This window comes from Lacerta agilis, chromosome 6 (assembly GCF_009819535.1).
Source record: "Lacerta agilis isolate rLacAgi1 chromosome 6, rLacAgi1.pri, whole genome shotgun sequence".
Classification (NCBI taxonomy): Eukaryota; Metazoa; Chordata; class Lepidosauria; order Squamata; family Lacertidae; genus Lacerta; species Lacerta agilis.
This window is the reverse complement of record NC_046317.1, coordinates 55,997,047-56,017,557: the sequence shown is the minus strand read 5'-3', so window position 1 is coordinate 56,017,557 and position 20,511 is coordinate 55,997,047. Positions and strand designations below refer to the sequence as shown.

Here is a 20,511-nt window from a genome sequence, read left to right as displayed (position 1 = left end):
TTGTTGACAAAGGACAGCTGGACATACAAACGGGCCCATTACCTTCAGTAGCTTAGGGCCTTATCAAACATAAATCCGGCCCTGCCAACACTGCACTATCAATATATAGAAAATCTATACTGTACATCGCACGAGCCGCGGTGCCTGCCTCCTGAAGGACAGACCGCGGCTACACTTTTCCTTCCCTAAAATACTACATTTCCCATGACGCAGCCGCTCGGGCATACGGATTTAATAGGGGGCGCTTCGCCCTATGCATGCTGGGTACTGTAGTTCCTCCGTCGGGGCGAGGCAGCCGCCCCGCCCTCTCTCACATGACGGCCAGGAGAATGCGGAAAAGGCTCGGCAGCGCAGAAGCCGCGGCAAGAGGCGCGCTAGTTGAGGGATGTGGATCCTATCAAGAGCTTAAGCCTCTTTCTAAGCAAACGGCAATGCAAATGCTTTCCCTGCAAAGACTTTTTTGTTTCTGTGGTGCAACGGCGTGTACAGATTTGGTTTCCTCCCCAGCGAGCGCCCGGCAGCTGCTGACAGTGTGTTTGGTTTCGCTATTCTTCGGGTGGAGAATTCCTCTTTGGGATCCGCTTGGTGCGTTTTAAACGCGTAAGGTAGGGCCGGTGAGTCTTCTCCTGTCCTGGGCGCAAATAATTGAAAACACTGCTTGCTTGCCTCCCTGCGTTCAGCGAGAGCTGGACCTGCAGGAGGGAGCGGACAATTAAACGTAAAAGTTGCATACTGAACCCCCCCCCCCAATTGGTGCTCGCTGGCTTCGCAAGATCCCTGTTTCTTAGAGGGAGGTGATCGCTTACTCCAGATGGGGTGGGAAACCGAGAAACGCTAAGCTCTGGATCGCCTGCCTGGGCTTTGGAGGCTGCTTTTGAAAGCACAGATATTTTTTCTTCGCCTTCTAGGGAAAAGTGAGGAGTCCTTGCCTTCCACGTGGCTGCTGTCCTGTCCCCTCCCAAGACTTGAGAAAACGGCGACGTGCGCTCCCTTTAGTTTACTTGGATGTTGCAAACCATGGGTCATCACGACCACATGTTCAAAGTGCTGATTATTGGGGATGCCACAGTTGGGAAGACGTCGCTGGTCCAGCGATATGCCAACGATAGTTTCAACAAGCACTACAAGTCGACGGTGGGAGGTGAGTTGTTTTGGATTCCTGCCTCCTCCCCCTCCCTGGCCGCTGCCGCCCCTGAAAAAAACAACAGCCTTATTTCCAGTAGATGATGAGCTCTAATAACATATTTAATAGCACAGTTATAGTGCTATAAAAGCGTTGTGTATTGCAAATCCCTGCCTTTTGATTGCATTCCGTCAGATGGAAAGCTCTGTGGAACTCAAAAGCTGTCATACTCTTTAAGTGGTAGGGGGTTAGTTCAATTAAAGGTATTGTATTTTATTTTTGTTCCTGTTTCTTTGGATGGTGTATTTCTCACTTCCTTCTTTGGTGTTTCATTTGTGTTTGCACCTCTGTTGAAATAACACCAAGTCCCTCCCACCCCCTCATGTTGCTGTTGTTCAGTCGTTCAGTCGTGTCCGACTCTTCGTGACCCCATGGACCAGAGCACGCCAGGCACGCCTATCCTTCACTGCCTCTCGCAGTTTGGCCAAACTCATGTTAGTAGCTTCGAGAACACTGTCCAACCATCTCATCCTCTGTCGTCCCCTTCTCCTTGTGCCCTCCATCTTTCCCAACATCAGGGTCTTTTCTAGGGAGTCTTCTCTTCTCATGAGGTGGCCAAAGTACTGGAGCCTTAACTTCAGGATCTGTCCTTCTAGGGAGCACTCAGGGCTGATTTCTTTGAGAATGGATAGGTTTGATCTTCTTGCAGTCCATGGGACTCTCAAGAGTCTCCTCCAGCACCATAATTCAAAAGCATCAATTCTTCGGCGATCAGCCTTCTTTATGCCTGTTGTCTTTGTCCATGGAGTTTTCTTGGCAGGGATACTGGAGTGGCTTGCCAGTTCCTACTCCAGGTGGATCACGTTTGGTCCAAACTCTCTACTATGACCTGTCCATCTTGACCTGTCCATAGCTTCCCTGAGTAATTCAAGCCCCTTCGCCACGACAAGGCAGTGATCCATGAAGGGGCCACCCCCTCATACTGGGTAGCAAAACGCCATTGAGATGTCCTGGTTTAAATATGGCCATAGTTACTCATAGCCATGCATATATTTATTTATTCATTCATTCATTTCATTTCTATACCACTTTATATATATATATTTTTAATGTCAAAGCAGTTCACGACCTACATTAAAACATCAAATCCAAAATAACACATTACTGAAGAAAGTAAAATGGTTCACAGTGGGCGGCAGCAGTGGAAGCTCGGGCTCAATCACCTGGGTCTGCACTAAGAGCTAGCAAAAATGATCTTGTAGTTGCTAGTTCTTAAGTAATTGCAATCTATCAGTCAACATTCAAGCTTTTTTGTTCCATAGGAGAAACTAACTATTGTGAAACACTGGTTCTCTGCATAAGGGCTGGGCTGGCTTCAATTGTGTGTGTGTGTGGGGTAAGCTTAAAAACCTGGATGGTGGTGCTGAGTGAATTTCTCAGGATTGTGATGTAAAAAAGCCAAAACAGATATCCAGTCTCCTTTGGCTTCAGTATGAAAGTCTTCTGAACTGCCTGTGTTTCTGTGGTAGATCGAGAGCCAGTTTCTAGAAACAGAGGCCACTTTTTGGAGTGAATATTAGGGTGGGACTTCCTTCACTTTGCACAACAAGCTATATCTGCTGAGAATCCCTCTACAACACCATTATTAAAGGTGCAGGAGCCCTTTCTCAATGAGCCACCCTTTTCTAAATCAGAATCCCAACGCCAGCCATTATATTCATTGTGTGATTTTGGGATAGTTAGCAGCTCTTAGCCTAATCTGCCTCACAAGGTTGTTGCTTATAAGGGAGGGAGCCATCTATTCCCCCTCAAGTTCCTTGGAGGAAGGAGGGAATGGAAAGGTAATAAGTTTGTAGCTCTCATGAATCATAGGGCTTGCATCAAAGAACTCCATAGATCAATTATCAAATCGTTAAGAGAAATTCCGTAATATTTTAGGCCAGAAGAAATACTCTAAGCTTGTGTTTTGGGGAAAGGGCTTTTCTGAACTTGCTTGCAAAGAATGGGCAGAGCAATTGTATACATCATTGGAGCTATCGCCCATCTGTTGCTGTCCTGACTCATAGCAGCCCAGGCTTAATGTGTGTGTGTAACTCTTTTTTTTTTTATTCCTGGTAGATCTTGGTTTCAAATCTTGCCCCTGAAGGCAGCTATTAACTGGCTGGTGTTGTTGATGGGTCTGATAGACCTCTTGGGAGAATGAAGATGCTTTGGATCCATCAGATCCAAGGAGCCCACTAACACTGGCCTGGAGCACCATGTTTTTCGGTTTACAAACAGCAGAAACACTGCCAGTGATAGATCTACCGCCTGGGGAAAACTCTACCGATGAAGATTTGCCCCACCCCTTCTGGCAGAGAGACACATCCACCCCATCCACTCCAGCCAGCAGATCTACTGGTTAGGATTGCTTTGGTAGTCTCTCATTGTTTCCAACAGCAGTTTTTAATTTTGGGAACTCACGGCTGCTTTTAATTACCGTATTTTTCCATGTATAAGACTAGGCTTCCCCCCCTAAAAAATCATGTCCAAAATTTGGGGGCATCTTATACCGTATTTTTCGGTCCATAAGGTGCTCTGGACCACAAGACACACCTGTTTTTTAAAGGGGGAAAACCAGGGAAAAAATATTTTCCTGGTTTTCCTCCTCTAAAAGACAGGGAGGGGGGCACTGGAGGAGGAGCACCTTCTCCATTCACAGCGGCTCATCCCTGCTTGCTTTAAAGGGACATGGGGACGAGGGGAGAACGCTCCGTTTTTCCCCTCGTCCCCATGTCCCTTTAAAGCAATCGGGGATGAGCCTGCTTTTGGCATCGGCGCATGAGGCGCAGGGTGGTGGGGAAAGCAGCAGCATCCCCGATGTTTTCACCACCACCCCGTGCCTTGCACCGATCCCAAAAGCCTGCTTTTGGGATCGGCAGGCAGCGCATGGGGTGGTGGAGGAAATCCTCCACCAACCTTTCTGCCGCCCAGTGATCCCAAAAGCAGGCATCGCAGATGCCTCCCCCCACCTCTGGGGGCTGCCAGCACAATCCAGCAACATCCCCTTCGCTTCCCACTGCCTCCCCCCCATCCCCCGCCACGTTCGGCGGGAGGTGGGGGGAGGCAGCGGAGATGTTGCTGGATCGCGCCCAGCACCTCTGTTCGCCGAAAGAAGCTTCTTTTGGCGAATGGAGGTGCTGACACGATCCAGCAACATCGCCGCTGCCTCCCCCCACCTCCCACCGAACACGGCGGGGAATGGGGGGAGGCTGCGGGAGCAAAGCCTTCGCTCCATAAGGCGCACACGGATTTCCCCTTCCTTTTTAGGAGGGAAAAAGTGTGTCTTATGGAGCGTAAAATACGGTACATGGATAAATCTCTCCCCCATTTTCTTAAATCCAAGTCCCCCAAAATAAGGGGCATCTTATACATACGGGCGTCTTATAGACGGAAAAATACGGTAAATTGAATTATGCTACTGAGCTAGTCCTTGCTTTAACCCTTTGTGAAATCTCTTCCCTTCTGATTCTAAATGCCCCAAAGCCTACTGAGGAGTCCTGTCCTGCAGTGATCTGTAGAAGAGGCAAAAAGTGGGCTATTGTGAAATCTAGATTTGATTGCTTATATTGGTAGCTATTGATTAGCATGATTTTTTGTTGTTTTCAATGAAGGGGAATGCTTTAAATTACTGGAAACAGTAATGCCTTTAAAAACTATAAAAAATGTGGGAAGGTGGTCCATGAAGCAGGGCCACCCCAGGGAAAACCTAGAGCGATCTTGAATTCCTTCTTAAGAGTAACTCTGAAATTGTGGCAGGAATGGGCAAAACACTGCCACTACCCTTCTTTGTGCCACCCAAGTTTTGATCATCTGGGTAAAGTGCAGCAAGTGAGAGGACAAGGGTCTCCATCAAATAAATGATATACTGGTATTTATAGCTGGCCAACCTTTAGGTGGAGCTCAACATTGAGCTGTGCGATATACCGTTTCATTGGCTACAAATAATGCAGGTTCAGATGTTCTGTAAAGCTTTGTAAAGAATGGGGACCATTCCTAAGGATCTCACCTGGTGCATTAACGAAAAGCCTGAAAGGGGTCATGGTAACGTATTGGGCTCTCCTGTACTGTCTGCGACCTATTGGTCATTGCTCAGATTGTGCAAAGCCTGGGAGGGAGATCTTGGGTATGACATTGTGGGAAATACCTTGATTGCTGTGTGGTTGAGATTGAACAGTGTTTGAAATTCCCCAGGTGTGTTTTGCTACTGGTCCGGGTCCATTTGCAACTATGTGGAGATTTCTGGATGCTGGGTTGGCAATCACAGTTTAAAAACCTCTGCCTTAGTCCATAGTTAATACCTGTTCCATTTCCCCTGTGTATGTTTCTCCTTCTTGCATACTGGGGCAGGTGAATTGTTGTAAGAGCAAGCTACAGTCAAGCAATATAGATTTAATAATTTTATTGTTTATCTTTTTAATAATGTTATATGGCATTTTGTGTAAAGGCATGGACCTCACAAATTTAATAAACTTGACTTGTGTGTAGTTGAGATCACCGAATCATAGAATTGTAGGTTTAAGGTGTCGTTTGGCCGCCTAGTTTATATATCTGAATTTCTAACACTGCTTTTGAAATTGGTCCTTGCGAGACTGAGAGAAACCATGCTGAAATTGATTTATCACTGGTACATGATGCTGCAGAAACTAGGTCACATGGCTAGGGCGACTCTAAGTAGGTTGTGTTGGAGAGGATGCAATCGATTTGGCACCAACTTCAACATGTGGTGGGCGTGCCCTGTGGTTCAACTGAGGTGGGTGTTCCAGGAAATTACAGCCATTGTTAATTAGAAGTTTCATCATGACCCTGGCCTTGCCCTCCTTCCAGTATTTCCAGAGGCTATGTGAGGGTTGCTCGATAGATACTGAATTTGTTATTTGCTGGCAGCCGCTTGCATAGAGATCACACACCACTGGAAAGGATCAACACAGTTTTCGATACAAGCCTGGCGGTCCAAGGTGTGCACATAGCAGAAACACTGATGCAGAGACATTGAGTCAGCAGGTGCGCCTTCTGTTTCAACTTTTAAACACCTGCTGAAAACTTTCCTATTCCATCAAGCCTATGCAGGCAGTTAAGAATGCAGAGTTTTCTGCGTTTTCGTTGCAAACCACTTTGATATTTTTTATGTAAGAGTGATAACAGTAAATTTAAATATTTGTTAAAAGTAAATGAGGGGTGAGAGCGAGAGAGAGACACATTTGCAGACAGTTGAGCCATGTTCACGCCGCACATTAAAAATACTATGATGCCTCTTTGAACAGTCGTGGCTTCCCCCAAAGAATTCTGGGAGCTGTCATTTGTTAACAGTGCTGATAATTGTTAGGAGACCCCGAGACCCCTATTCACAGAGCTACAGTTTCCACAGCTTCAGATTGCTCTGAAGATTTTAGTTGTGTGTGTGAATGTGGCCTCGGGATCCCATTTTGCATCATGTAGCTGGTCAGAGAGGGGCTGTGCAGCCATCAGTTCTGGTTGGACATATTGTTGACATCTGTCTGTCTTGGGAGACAGTGGAAGAGTGAGCCTTTGGGAGTAAAGCCAACCATTGGGGAGTCACAGCTCCTGCTGTGACTGTAGAGACCGATACGGTAGAGACGTGTTTTATTGCAGGCAGGACATATTACTAAGTCACCTTCTCTCCTGAGTTGCTTCTGGTGTCTGTAAAGCAGTTGGTGTTATTAGCGTGTAAAGTATTGCCTCTGTCCATTCGTCTTTCATATTGGTGAAAGCTGTATTGTTATAGTTCAGTGTTGGGTATAGTTGGGTTTTTTTAATTGAGAAAAAGTGATTAATACATTGTACACTGCACTGTTGTATGTCTGGGAAAAACTTTTGAAAATGAACAGTAATCATTTAAAAAAGGAGGAGATGGAGCTTGCCGCTGGGAGTCAAGAAGGGGAAAGGTACAAGGAACAAGCATCAACTTCAATTGTTTACTTAATCCTGGGGTCAGTTGATGTTGGCACAACCACATTCCAACCTTCAGCATCCTTAGTCTGCAGCATATAGAAGATGCCCCTGGGTATGGAACAGATTTGTCTTTAAAAACTGTGTTTGATGCTGCTGAAAGCTTCACAGGGACTTTGGCTGAATAGTTCACAAGCTATAGAAAGACACCAAATCTCTGGCTAAACAGCCTCCCGGTGTGATAGAATTTCAGTATATGGGTAAGTGCAGCTTCCCCACTATTTCCTATTACCTTTTAACTCCCTGTTGGAAAATCCTGAATGAATAAGTAGGTCAGAGGTCATTAAAGTGAAGTCCATACCCCACTGAGAAACTGATGTACAAAGGCCCCAGTTTTATGCCTGCAAAGGATTCGTTTACACCCCACTTTGATCAGTTGCAGTAGCGACGGGAGGGGGGAGAGGCTTTGCCATCTTTTTCTTCACCGCAGCCTGCCATTTTTTAAAAAAAAGAAAGAAAAGAGAGAGATTCACAACTTGCAGTGTGTTTCAGACCCACTGAACTAGATAATAGCTGTGGTCTAATTTAGTTTTGTTCCTGTTGGGCTCTGTGGGGAGGGGAAGTGTCCTAACACACTGGCTGGAATGCAATTTTATTATTATTATTTGACCTGGGAAACAGCCACAGTAGTCTCTGATTCAGGCTTATGTGGCCAAGTGATGGAAAATAAATATGTTAATGTTGCAAGTAGTCCTTTAACAGAATTCCATTTCTACCAGCTGCCTAATTTTAAAAGAACACGTTGAATGTTTCTCTTTAGTTTCTTTAGTTCTGTTTAGAAGAAGTTTATAAAAGTCCTTTTGATATTTTTCTTTAGTTCCACTTAAGTCTATAAGATCATTAGTCAAAGAACAGAACCAAACTAGGGCAGGATTAGCCGGGCCAGCCGCCTTAGTTTATAAACTACCCCCTTTATATAAGGGTGACCCAAATCAAAATGATATGATTATCTCTGGCTGCTCTTTCTGTTGGGGGTTAAGGCTTCACAGAATTTGCTCCTTAAACACACTTCACTGAAGTGCAGGGTAAACTAAGAGGATCCAATGGGGAGGAGTTGGACAAGGAGTCATTTGCAATACAAGTTTACAGCTTATTTTACTTTAACATTAGGGCTGTTTGCCAGCATTGCTATTAGAGGCTCGGATCCATCAAATATGCATTTTGTTGGTAGATTTTATATTCTGCTTTTCAGCTAGAGTCCTCAAACTGTGTGTGTGTGTGTGTGTGTGTTCATGTATCTATATAATATTACTAGCTGACACGGCCACCCGTTGCTGTGGCTGCTTTAGTGTAATGGGAAAGGAAGATGCAGTATAAAAGAGAAATTGGTGTCTTACCATAGGTCTTTGCGTTGAAGTTGAGGTTGTTTTGGTTTTCTTTTCTTGCTCGTTATTGTTTATGTGTATATAACTCATTATTAGTATTGTTGTATTTTCTGATTCCTTTTTTTGAATTGTTTGTATGTCTTGGTTTGATGTTGTTGATGTGCGTTGGAGGGCAGTATATTTGTTTGTACAGTATCAGGTTAGGCCGTCCGAACCCGGAAATGGTGGACGGGACGTTTGCAGCCGGCCTGACACTGCCATTGCTTCGCTGTGTACCTGCCACTTCTATCAGCTGGCTATCTCAGTGTTAGCGGGTGGCTTAGCTTTCCTACAGATCCGTCCGCCCTCCCAAAAGGCGGACGGGACGTTTCCGGGCAGCGTGGCTATGGTGCGGCTTCTCTCTATAGCTGCTGCAGGCGGCATCTAAAAGCCACCAAGGCCAAACTCCGTCTTTGCGTGCGGGCTGCCTTTTGCGGGTGGTGTGCCTGTTGATTGGATGGTGGCAGTGACGTCAGGAGGGGGAGGAGGAGGGATCGGCAATGGGTGTTGTGTGCTGTGCTATTTAATGTCCCCTGGAGGGCACTTTTTTGCACAAATTCATGGATTTACCTGGGAAAGGTGTGATATTTTTACAATCTAAGTACCTAAGATCCTTCCCATACGGCCAAGGCATGTTGTGTCCAAATCTGATGCCAATTGGTCAAGCGGTTACGGAGAAAGGCGAAAACAAACAAACATGCAGCTTGAAGGATTTTATATATATAGATAATACATAGATATTCATGAACTTGCAGCTCATCCTGAGAGCATACTATAGACTTGTCACAAGAGTGCTCACCTGGCTTATTTTGCGATTGCACAAGTGTCAAGGGCACCTATTGCGACAACCCCCAAGGAGCACAACAGTTCCTCCTACTCTGTTCAGGAATACCATGTGTACAGGTCTGGACACATCTGGATTTTGTATTGAATAGAAAATGTGCAGAAAAGAACAGCCAAAATGATCAGGGGGCTGGAGCAACTCCCTTGTGAGGAAAGGCTTCAACTTTTGGAGTTGTAGGATTTCAGTGTAACTGTGACTGTGTAGGAGCATGACCACCCAACAGTGAAAGGTCGCAGCAAAGACAACACTTAATTCTAACTCAGGCTTAAAAGGTAAAGGTACCCCTGACCATCCAGTCGTGGATGACTCTGGGGTTGCGGTGCTCATCTTGCTCTATAGGCCGAGGAGTCAGCGTTTGTCCACAGACAGCTTCTGGGTCATGTGGCCAGCATGACTAAGCCGCTTCTGGCAAACCAGAGTAGCGCACGGACCTTCTGATTGGCAAGCCCTATGCTATGGGGTTTAGACCACAGTGCCACCCGCGCTTGGTTGTTGTTTAGTTGTGTCCGACTCTTCGTGACCCCATGGACCAGAGGATGCCAGGCACTCCTGTCTTCCACTGCCTCCCACAGTTTGGTCAGACTCATGTTGGTAGCTTCGAGAACACTGTCCAACAATCTCGTCCTCTGTCGTCCCCTTCTCCTTGTGCCCTCAATCTTTCCCAACATCAGGGTCTTTTCCAGGGAGTCTTCTCTTCTCATGAGGTGGCCAAAGTATTGGAGCCTCAGCTTCAGGATCTGTCCTTCTAGTGAGCACTCAGGGCTGATTTCCTTAAGAACGGATAGGTTTGATCTTCTTGCAGACCATGGGACTCTCAAGAGTCTCCTCCAGCACCCGTGCTTAATTGCATGCAAAAAATGATGTGTTTTCCCCCTGGAATTGTAAGCATATTAAATTACCATGCTAATGCAAATAGAATCCATCATTACTATATCCCTAGCCCTTTGGTGGGGAGGAGAGGTACTATTGTGGTTGAGAAAGTATAGGTTGCATCAGTCTTGCAATATGCTAACATTGCTGGGGAGAAGGGGTTGAGACAGAGGCTGCATTCGTACAGCAGTGTGAATTCTGGTTTCCCGACATTGCCCTACCTGTTACTTTCCGCATTATATTTTAGTTTTCGCACAACGTAAAAGCCACTTTCAGAAATGTAGTAGTCATTTCAGTGTTACTTGCTTCCAGGAATAAAATTGTTTGCAAATAACATGGAAACAAACACTGAACCAGCTCTATTCTATATTCTGGTGAATTTCTGGAAGTTGCTTTTACATTGTGTGAAAGATCAAATGTAATGCAAAAATTGACAGTTAGGGAAATACTGGGAAACTGGAATAAAGTGCTGTGTGAACGCAGTCAGAGTAGTGTATTTGTAACCCTGCAGGGTAGTAGGCATTTTGCAGAAATACTGTATGTATGTGTGTGTGTCTGGAATGTTAAGACTGTAGTAGCTGTGGTGGGGCATTGGTGATTAATTGCTCTGGTTGCTTCTGGTATAAACACTTAAATGGGTTTATTTGGGTGGCTGTTTGATCAGTACTAGGGAAGTGGGTGGCACTGTGGGTTAAACCCTAGCAGTTCGAAAGCCAGAAGCGGCTTAGTCATGCTGGCCACATGACCCGGAAGCTGTACGCCGGCTCCCTCAGCCTATAGAGCGAGATGAGTGCCGCAACCTCAGAGTCGTCCACGACTGGACCTAATGGTCAGGGGTCCCTTTACCTTTACCTTGATCAGTACTAATAATATTGCTGTACTTATTAATATTAAATCCCTTCATACACACACAGAACCATCTGAAATACCATGCCTGGGCTTGCACTGAATGTAGAATTGCCAGCCTGATTATATATATATATATATAGAGAGAGAGAGAGAGAGAGAGAGAGACTTGGCTTTGAGGGGAAGAGCAGGGGTCTTGTGCCTTTGACGGCTGTAGTGGGCAGAAATTCAACAGCTTAAACAGTTTCTCATTGTAAATGGGTGAGATGGTGGACTCAAAATAAATCAGGGGAGGGCATATGCATTATGCAAGTGATAAAATTGACAGACGGAAAGTTTTCTCATAACTTATCTCCAGCCAACCAAAGAGCCCTTTTTGAGTTCCACTGAGCTGAAGAGGTTGATTGTTTTGACAGCTGTCTCCATCTTGTCGTTGCCACAGTGAGACCGAGGCCTTGGCAGGATGGACAGACCTGTCAAATGGACTATTTATTGGGGAAATTCAGGAATCCCTTCAATTTAATTAGTCTCTTGGGTGGAAAATCTTTACAAGTCCTCCAGCCCTTCAGGGAAGGACTTCCACCATCAACCCAAAGGTCACAGGGAAATAGGGTTAATACAACTCACACACACAGATTTAACGTATGCCCTGCCATATGTGTTGGGTCAATGATGTATTCCCCCCCCCCCCCGACAAAAAAATTCTCTTGAAACTTTTACATAAAGGTGAGTCAGTGGTGTATTGAAACAGCTCTGCAGATCTCATGGCAGCCATGAATATTGAGTCCTTTGGAACAGCCATCCTGGGCTTCTCCGACACCATCAGCTTGTGCAGAGAGGATCCAAAGTCAGTAGTACACCAGAGGTTTTCTTGTTGTCTCTCTGGCCAAGCGTCAGTTACAAGCTTATGTTGATGCTGCACCAAGTACCAGTACCCAAAGCTGGGTCACATCAGTTCTCCCGTAGTTCACCCCCCCCCCCAGGTCTGGGTAATACCTACAGGTTTCACTCCCTCATCCACAAGTAAATTTAAGGAAGGGTTGTAGCTCAATGATAGAGCATCTGTGTTGCATGCAGAAGTTTCCCAGCATCTCCAGATAGGGCTTGGAAAGATTTCCTGTTGGAGAGCCGCTGGCAGTCAGTGTAGACAATACTGAGCTAAATGGACCTGTCGGGGAACTGCCCTCGGCAGGGTGGGAGGTCTTGTCGATGTACCGAGAGCCCCGACACCTCCTCAATAGTGAAACCTCTTCCAAGCGGGAAAAGCAGCACCTCCACCAGTGGGGAGGGGCAAGCTGGAAACAGCCAGGCGAGGCAAGAGCTTGGAGATGCTGCTGAGAGCCCCAGCACGCCTCATGATTTTCGCTCTGAGGGGAGCACACCACTTCTGTCGCCCCAGTTGTGCAGAGGGGTCAAAAGGAGACTGGAGAGGCGTTACTTTGGGGTGCCTAAATTCTTATGTTGGGGTCACAGCCGGAAAACAACACTCCCGGATTCTGCAAGTGACTAGGATGGTCATGTTTTCACGTTCTCTGCGCTGTAAATAGTCTGCACCAATAAACTGTTAAAAGACAGTTGAGTCTCATGCCTGGTTACTCGTGAGCAACCGCAACGCGGATCTGACAGGACCCAATGGTCTGACTCAATATAAGGCATCGTCCTAAGTTTCTAAACTGTGCATGGTTGTTGATTTGCAGTGGACCAACCTGCCATTCAGAAGCACCACCAACAGGTGGGAGAGCTGCTTGGTAGAACATCTTGCTGGTTGGGGAAAGTACCTGAAGAGGAGAGAGTTCTCAGCTCTCTATCTATAAATTTATTATTATTATTATTATTATTATTTAATTAACTTTATTCCCACCCTTCACTAACAGGTTCTGGGGGTGGGCTGCAACAATTAAAAATTCAGAATTAAAAACAGTTAAAACATTTCACAGCAACAGGGTGGTGAAATGTCAACATGGTATACTGATGGGAGTTTTTTTTAAAAAAGGACTTATTGAGAAATATGTAAAGCTTCTATCTCAAGGGGAAATTATATATATACTCTTGCTGTTAGTTATCATATTTCAGGTGGAAATAATTCTGGATCCATGAACATAGAAGCAATCATCTAGGATTTGGGACGTATTACATGTGTGAGCATGCACATCATGTTGTTTGGGATAGCAACAGATGACCACAGGAATCTGGAGAAGCGGTTGGCTTGTCACATGGTTGTAGACTGCTCTCCGTGTGGTTAAAGCTGTATGGGGGAATGGGGTGGAATTTTAAAGTGACATCTGCATGGTTGTCTGTTTCCACCACTTCTCTGTGATTTACTGGAGCATAAACATACGCTTTGAGGTCAGCAGTACTCAAGAAATGCTATAGCTTGGGCTTAACATCTGCTGGAAGGAATAACGTGAATAGCATCCAGACAGCAGTGTTGAAGCAACTGCTGTGTTGCATAGCAGTCTAATTCAAGTCAGTAGTACCTTAATATGAGTTATAAGAACATAAAAAGAGACTGCTGGATCCGGCCCTTCAGTTGTTTGGGACTACAATTCCCATCATTCCTGACCACTGATCCTGTTAGCTAGGAATGGCGGGAATTGTAGTCCCAAACATCTGGAGCATGGGTAGGCAAATTAAGTCCCGGGGGCAGGATCCAGCCCAGTCTCCTTCTAAATCCAGCCCGTGGACGGTCCCAAGAATCAGCATGTTTCTATGTGAGTAGAATGTGTCCTTTTATTTAAGATGCATCTCTGTGTTATTTGTGGGGCCTGCCTGGTGTTTTTACATGAGTAGAATGTGTGCTTTTATTTTAAATGCATCTCTGGGTTAATTGTGGGGCATAGGAATTTATTCTTTTTTCTTTCCCCCCCCCAAATATAGTCTGGCCCCCCACAAGGTCTGAGGGACAGTGGACCGGCCCCTTGCTTGAAAAAGTTTGCTGACCCCTGATCTGGAGGGCTGGAGTTTGCCTATGCCTGATCTAGTCCATCTATTCCAGCATCCTGTTCTCACACTGACCTACTAAATCCCTGTGGGAAACCTGCAAGCAGGACCCAAGCACAAGAGATCTCCCCACTCCTGATGTTTCCAACAACTAGTATTCGGATGCATTACTGCTTCCGACCATGGAGGCAGAGCATAGCCATCATGAGAACCTTATCCTCCATGAATTTGTTTAATCCTCTTTTAAGATTCCTCAGCCCTGAAGCAGAAGTGCTCATATGCGGTGCAATACTGCACAGTGATTTTACTCAACCCCTAACTGGTTTTATCTTTTTCTTTCTTTCCATGGTTGTCCAGTGGATTTTGCTCTGAAGGTGGTACAGTGGTCAGAGTCCGAGACAGTCAGGCTGCAGCTGTGGGATATTGCAGGTGAGCTTTGAAAAGTCACTTGTTCGTTTGTGGTGGATGGGATCCCCGCCACCCCGATTTGTTTGTAACTATCTTTGATCGATAGAAAAAGACAAAGTGGTAGAAAATTTCCCCACACAGTAGCTGTATAAATTTCATCCATGTGTTGTTGTGTTTCACCTCTTTAGTGATGCAGTTTGTGCAATTTCCTGTGTAAGTCTAGAAATGGCAATTTTGGGGGAACGCCTTGAAAATGGTGCTGATGGATGGATATTGCAATTAACGGTGACTAAGAGGCATGTGTATTTGTTTGCTTTGTCATTCCACTGCCAAAGAGACAACCCATTTAAAAAGTGGCTTGCCTCTTCAGCAGTCGAAGCAGCTGCCATAAAATTAGGAAGCAAAACTCAGCAATGTGTAGGGTTTGTTACTTTGCCTACCAGTATGACACTGTGTGTGTGTGTGTGTGTGTGTGTGTCGGAATACGTTGCACGGATCCGCCATAGGATCCACATTTATTTAATTGTTTAATGAGGTTTTCGGGAACTACTTTTGGTATTACTACGCGCAAAAGTGAAAGCGAAAGTAAGAATGAATAGTTTGGTTCACCAATGAGATTAATCCGCCTTTATTTTATAGTTCCGGTCATGTTCAAAGTTATTAATGAGCGTTAAACTTGCTTCCCGCCTTTTTGGAGGGCAGCAACAGTGATTTTATTGGTTTAGGCATTGATCATGATGTCACGTTTGTTCCTAAATAAAAGGCTGAGGCTCCCCGCTTAGGCAGGTTCATTCACGTTTTGCTTTAGTTGGGTTTTAGTTGAAGTCAAGTTTAGTTTAAGGGTATTAGGAGCGGGCTGGATGGGTTGGATGGGTTTTCCTTTAGTTAGAGTTAGATCGCGGAAGATCCTTCGGTTTAGCTTTAGTTAGGTTTCTTTTAGGTTTAGCCTAGGGCTAGGCTTGCGGAAGATATTTCGGTTTTAGTATTATTTAGTTAGCCTCGCGGAAGATTGGGCGCGCAGGGACTTTGAGCTTAGGAGAACTTAGCTTAGGGGACGAGCCTACGCGGGTTCTGCCAAAGCCACTAAAGATATAACCGGTGTCTGTCTTTCTTTGGGGTAAAAGGGGGAGTAAAAGGTTTAAGGTAAAATTTTAATTTCCTTGAGTTGATCTACCTATTCAGAGTCAGGGTATCTTCTAGTTCTCGAGGCAATATTTTATTAAGAAGGCAATTAAGAACTCATGCACCTTCGGAGTCATCACCCGGCTTACTCAGCTTCCTTCGGATTGTGAGACTTGGCCGGCGCCCGTGCTCAAAAGCACGCGGAACGCTGGCCGCTTTCCCCGCTACTGGTACCTCGTGCATGAGCAGTCCAAGTTTGTGCACGAGGAGCTCCAGCACCCAAACCCCGACATGTGTGTTGAGTTTGGCCCAGGCAGCTGCAATGGGAGGGAGGCACAAGTGACTTTCTGAAGCAGAAAAGTAAAAGCAACAACATTTCTTCTTTGGTGCGGTACAGAAATTGGTGAACTCCAAACTGTGGATTAACTTGGATGTAGGGAATCATTGGGGAATCCTGGTAGTTCTTGCAGGTTTCTTTTGGTCCCCTTCATCTCAGGGCCATATTTAGGTTTGACGAGGCCCTAAGCTACTGAAGGTAATGGGGCCCTTTATATGTCCAGCTGCCCTTTGTCAACAACAAATTGTCGCTTTTTTGTGTGTTGAATATATGCTAAATGGTAATGTATGGACCTAATAGGTATCTAAAGCCATTTACTCATAACAAATAGGAGCCTACACAACACAAAACACTATTGCTGTATGTAGGTTTTATTTTATTTGTTTTTTATCTTATATTTTGGAAATGTACATCCAGTTTTCCTTTAATTTTTTTTTGGGCCCCAAGAGAGTGGTGCCCTAAACTATAGCTTGTTTAGCTTATACGTAAATCCAACGCGGCTTCATCTTCTTATCCATTGGTGCCTTAAAGCTTTAGGGTGGGGTAGGTAGCCTGTGGCCCTCCAGAGATTGTTGGATTACAAATCCCATCAGCTTCAGTCAGCATGGCCTATGTTTGGGAATAATGGAGATTGTAGTTCAGCAACATCTGTAGGACCACAGTTTGAGCATGCTGAGAACGAGTCATCCCACTTTGTCAAGTCTTCCATTGTTCTTGCCTGAAGGCAGTAAATAAGATGCAACTCCTTTGATGTTGGATCAAGCAAATGTAGAGGAGGAAGCTGCCTAGGACTGAATCTGAGAATCGCTGCCTTTGTTGTTGTTTAGTCGTTTAGTCATGTCCGACACTTTGTTACCCCATGGACCAGAGGACGCCAGGCACTCCTGCCTTCCACTGCCTCCCGCAGTTTGGTCAGACTCATGTTGGTAGCTTCGAGAACACTGTCCAACCATCTCGTCCTCTGTCGTCCCCTTCTCCTTGTGCCCTCCATCTTTCCCAACATCAGGGTCTTTTCCAGGGAGTCTTCTCTTCTCATGAGGTGGCCAAAATATTGGTGCCTCAGTTTCAGGATCTGTCCTTCCCGTGAGCACTCAGGGCTGATTTCTTTGAGAATGGATAGGTGTGATCTTCTTGCAGTCCATGGGACTCTCAAGAGTCTCCTCCAGCACCATAATTCAAAAGCATCAGTTCTTCGGCAATCAGCCTTCTTTATGGTCCAGCTCTCACTTCCATACATCACTCCTGGGAAAACCATAGCTTTAACTATACGGACCTTTGTCAGCAATGTGATGTCTCTGCTTCTTAAGATGCTGTCTAGGTTTGTCATTGCTTTTCTCTCAAGAAGCAGGCATTTTAATTTCTCTCAAGAAGCAGGCATTTTAATTTTGTGACTGCTGACCCTCCCCAGGTCAAGAACGTTTCACATCTATGACTCGTCTGTATTACAAAGAGGCATCGGCCTGTGTGATCATGTTTGATGTCACCAGTATTGGCACATTCGCCAGCTGCCAGAAATGGAAGTATGATTTGGACAGCAAGCTGAAGCTGCCGGATGGAAGCCCCGTTCCTTGTCTGCTGCTGGCTAATAAAGTGAGTGTCCGTAGACAGAGTGTTTCCAGCTGTTTTTCTTTTTTCTTTTGGCTATAAGCCATCTGAAACTCCCCTAAAGCGCTGGGAGATAAGAGCCGTGCATGTGTGCTTTCCTCATGCCATCAGTGAACACTGTCAGAAGCTGAGAATTAGGGTTGGGACCTAAAAAGAAGGGGGCATGGAACAGAGCTTGGAGAATGTGTATCCTCACTGGCCTTCTCTGACCCAGTTCCATCTCCCCACAGAGTTTTTAAAGGGAGGGTGGGGAAGGCCTTGAGGGCTGCACTCTGCCCAGAGCCAGAGCTAAAAGTGTGCAGGAGAAGAATCCCCCCCTTTCTTTCATTCCCCCTCCCGTCTAAAATTGTCCCTGATATCACTAAGGAAGTAAGGAAATTCCCAAGTGGGCATCTTTCATGACCCTGAAAAAAATATATTTGAAACATCTGCTTAGGATATAAAATATCTGAACATTTATCAAACTCTGTTTTGAATTTGAGGAGTTTATTTGGAACAGTAATAAGAAATTTTTCAGTGGCAGAAGAGGCACAGATGTCTCATCATTTTACCCTGCTAATTCAAACTGCGGCAGCACAAATAGTTATAGCATTTCCTTTATAATCTGCTGGATAGATCTGGCCATGTGCAGATTTGTGGCAGAGGCAGAAATCGAATTGTACACCTCTTCCTGACTGTTCTAAAAGGTGAACTTGCACTTTCCTAAATTCCCTTTTCCAGTGTGACCTTTATCCATGGGCTGTGACCAGAGAAGAAATTGATCGGTTCAGTAAAGAGAATGGCTTTACCGGATGGACTGAAACCTCTGTCAAGGAAAACAAGAATGTAAATGAGTCGATGAGGTAGGCAAATTGAATTTTTGAATGTTTTTTTTTCCAGAGGTAATTAGCCCCTAAGAACGGGCCTGTGGATAACATATGACAAAAGAGGTGAGGTCTTTAAAGAGAGAATTCCAACTTCACTCAGTTCCAAAATATCCAGTCATGCTTTCACTATGATGCAGTGTTGCAGCTAGGTTTGGAGTGAGACAGGCAGCACCACAGGTACTTAAGTGATTTGCAGTGATACGGCTACCATTTTGGCTGTAGGCCAGGATCTGGGATATGATGCTCTATAGAGCTTTGGTCTCAAGTGATTAGGTTAGTAGATGAAACAAGCTTGTACCCTCTGTAGGTAAGGCACCACAGATTATGCATAGCCATGCTTCTTTTTTAAAGACAGAACTTGTTTTGGGTCCATGATCCTGAGCAAGCCCACCTCTTGCCAGAGAAACAACTTTATTGCAAACAGCGTCTGACAGCAAGGTAATGTTTTCTCGGAGGTAAATGCAGAACTCCACAGTCACATTGTGTCGGGTTTGAACAGAAAGTGTCCCCAGCAGAGAGTCCTCCCCTGTGATTTGGTTCCTGGAATGCTGGGGAATGAGTGCCGTCTGTTCTCTCTTTCTAACCTAATCCTGTTTCTTCCTAGAGTCCTTATTGAGAAAATGATGATGATGATGTTGACGTCGTCAGGTGACACGGACGTCACTGTTTCAGGCCGTGGAGACTACATCAATCTAAATCAAGCTGCAGCCGCGCCCAACTGGGGGTGCTGCTAGCTGCACTTCCCTAGGCTTCTGCATCTGATCAGAGGTTGAGAGCGCCTTTGAAACGTAATACTGGCTTTTCTTCAGCAGTAGTACTGAACTGCCTCATGGCATTGCTGTAAGCAGCAGTAGAAGACCAAGGCATCCCAGCAAGGTTGATGGAAGCCACAGTCTTCCCTGCTTATGGGCCACTGGGGTACACTTCTGCCATTCTATATTCCTCATTGCAAGTTGGGCTAACTTGGAGGAGATTGTTCTGCTCGCTGCAGCCTCCTGCACTTGTGGGAAAGTCTCCACCACAGTTGATTGAAGATTACACAGCAGGAAGAATGGCCACAAGGAGCTCTGAAAGCAAAGCCCTGGGTAACCTGGCTGTGTCTAACCAGCGTACGTGCTAAATCTTGCTCTTTGAAGCAGACTGCCTTTAATGTATCCTCTGTGGAAACATGCTGTGATTATTCCCCCCCTTGTGACACAGCTGCACAACTCTCTCTTACCGCAGCCCTTCTTGAGGTGCCATATTTGCCGGGATACTGTAAGCCTATTGCTGCTTTTGTGTGTGTGTTTTCTGAGAATGGCTGCATTTAAGCTGAAGGAAAAAACAGAAGGGACTCTGGCCTTTTTTGTCCCTGCTTTTATGTGGGAGATACAATTGTCAGGTCCTTTTCCTGTGACCGTTTCATTAGTGAGCCCAGCAATGAATGGAGGTAAAAGCTGTAAACTGCTTTGCATTGATGCACCTTATTAGAGCAGTAGCAATGTTTTTATGTTTTTATAGCCCTTTCCCTGGTAGGATCTCATTTGCCTCTTTCATATTCTGATAAATTACTTCCCCTCAGAGGCTGTAATATATGGGTGTAGATAGCCATCATGCAATGCTATCTTGAAAGCACATCGATGATGGGTTTTAGTGAACCGAGGGGGTAAACACAGAATAGGGAACACAGCAGGACAGAAGGCAAGAATTAAATCTCTCCTGTACCTTTTTGCTACCAGCCATTTCTTGCCCTTTTAATATATAGCGGATAGACTTTGTTTCTGCAGAAAATACAAAATTGTAACTTGCCAGTTTTTAAAAATTCATAATTCGGGAAGGTTAACTTTTCAAAATGGTGAGTTGTATTAGGGTGCTTAAATTTCTTAATCTATTTTTTTAAAAAATAAACAGCCAAGGAGATGCATGTGTAATGGGTAAAAGATTCTGTGGATGAATAATGTGTCCATATTCAACCAAACTTTGAAATTTCCTGGATTGGGTAAAAGCAAATCTATTCAGACCAAAAAAAGAAAGATCTATTAAAGCCTTGCAATGATAACATTACAGTTATTTCAAACTGTCTGTCCGAATAGGGTAATTGGCACAACTTCTGGATAAGATATAAAATATATATTCAAACCATTTTCTCAATTATGTAGACAAGAAGGCACATTATTTATCCATTGGAGTCGTTCTTG

At 45.1% G+C, this 20,511-nt stretch overlaps 1 protein-coding gene across 2 annotated transcripts; it reads left to right on the top strand.

Annotated features, from left to right (window-relative positions):
• The first annotated feature begins 315 nt into the window (after positions 1-315).
• Positions 316-20,210, top strand: RAB29 (RAB29, member RAS oncogene family). Of its 2 annotated transcripts, none has more exons than XM_033152849.1 (6): positions 316-605; positions 909-1,141; positions 14,354-14,425; positions 17,272-17,453; positions 18,189-18,310; positions 18,939-20,210. In XM_033152849.1, the coding sequence occupies exons 2-6, from the start codon at positions 1,006-1,008 to the stop codon at positions 19,066-19,068; spliced, it is 642 nt and encodes a 213-aa protein (XP_033008740.1). In that variant the 5' UTR covers positions 316-605; positions 909-1,005; the 3' UTR covers positions 19,069-20,210. The 2 variants fall into 2 exon arrangements, with proteins under 2 accessions (XP_033008740.1, XP_033008741.1); XM_033152850.1 differs by having other exon boundaries at positions 316-614.
• The last annotated feature ends 301 nt before the right edge of the window (positions 20,211-20,511 follow it).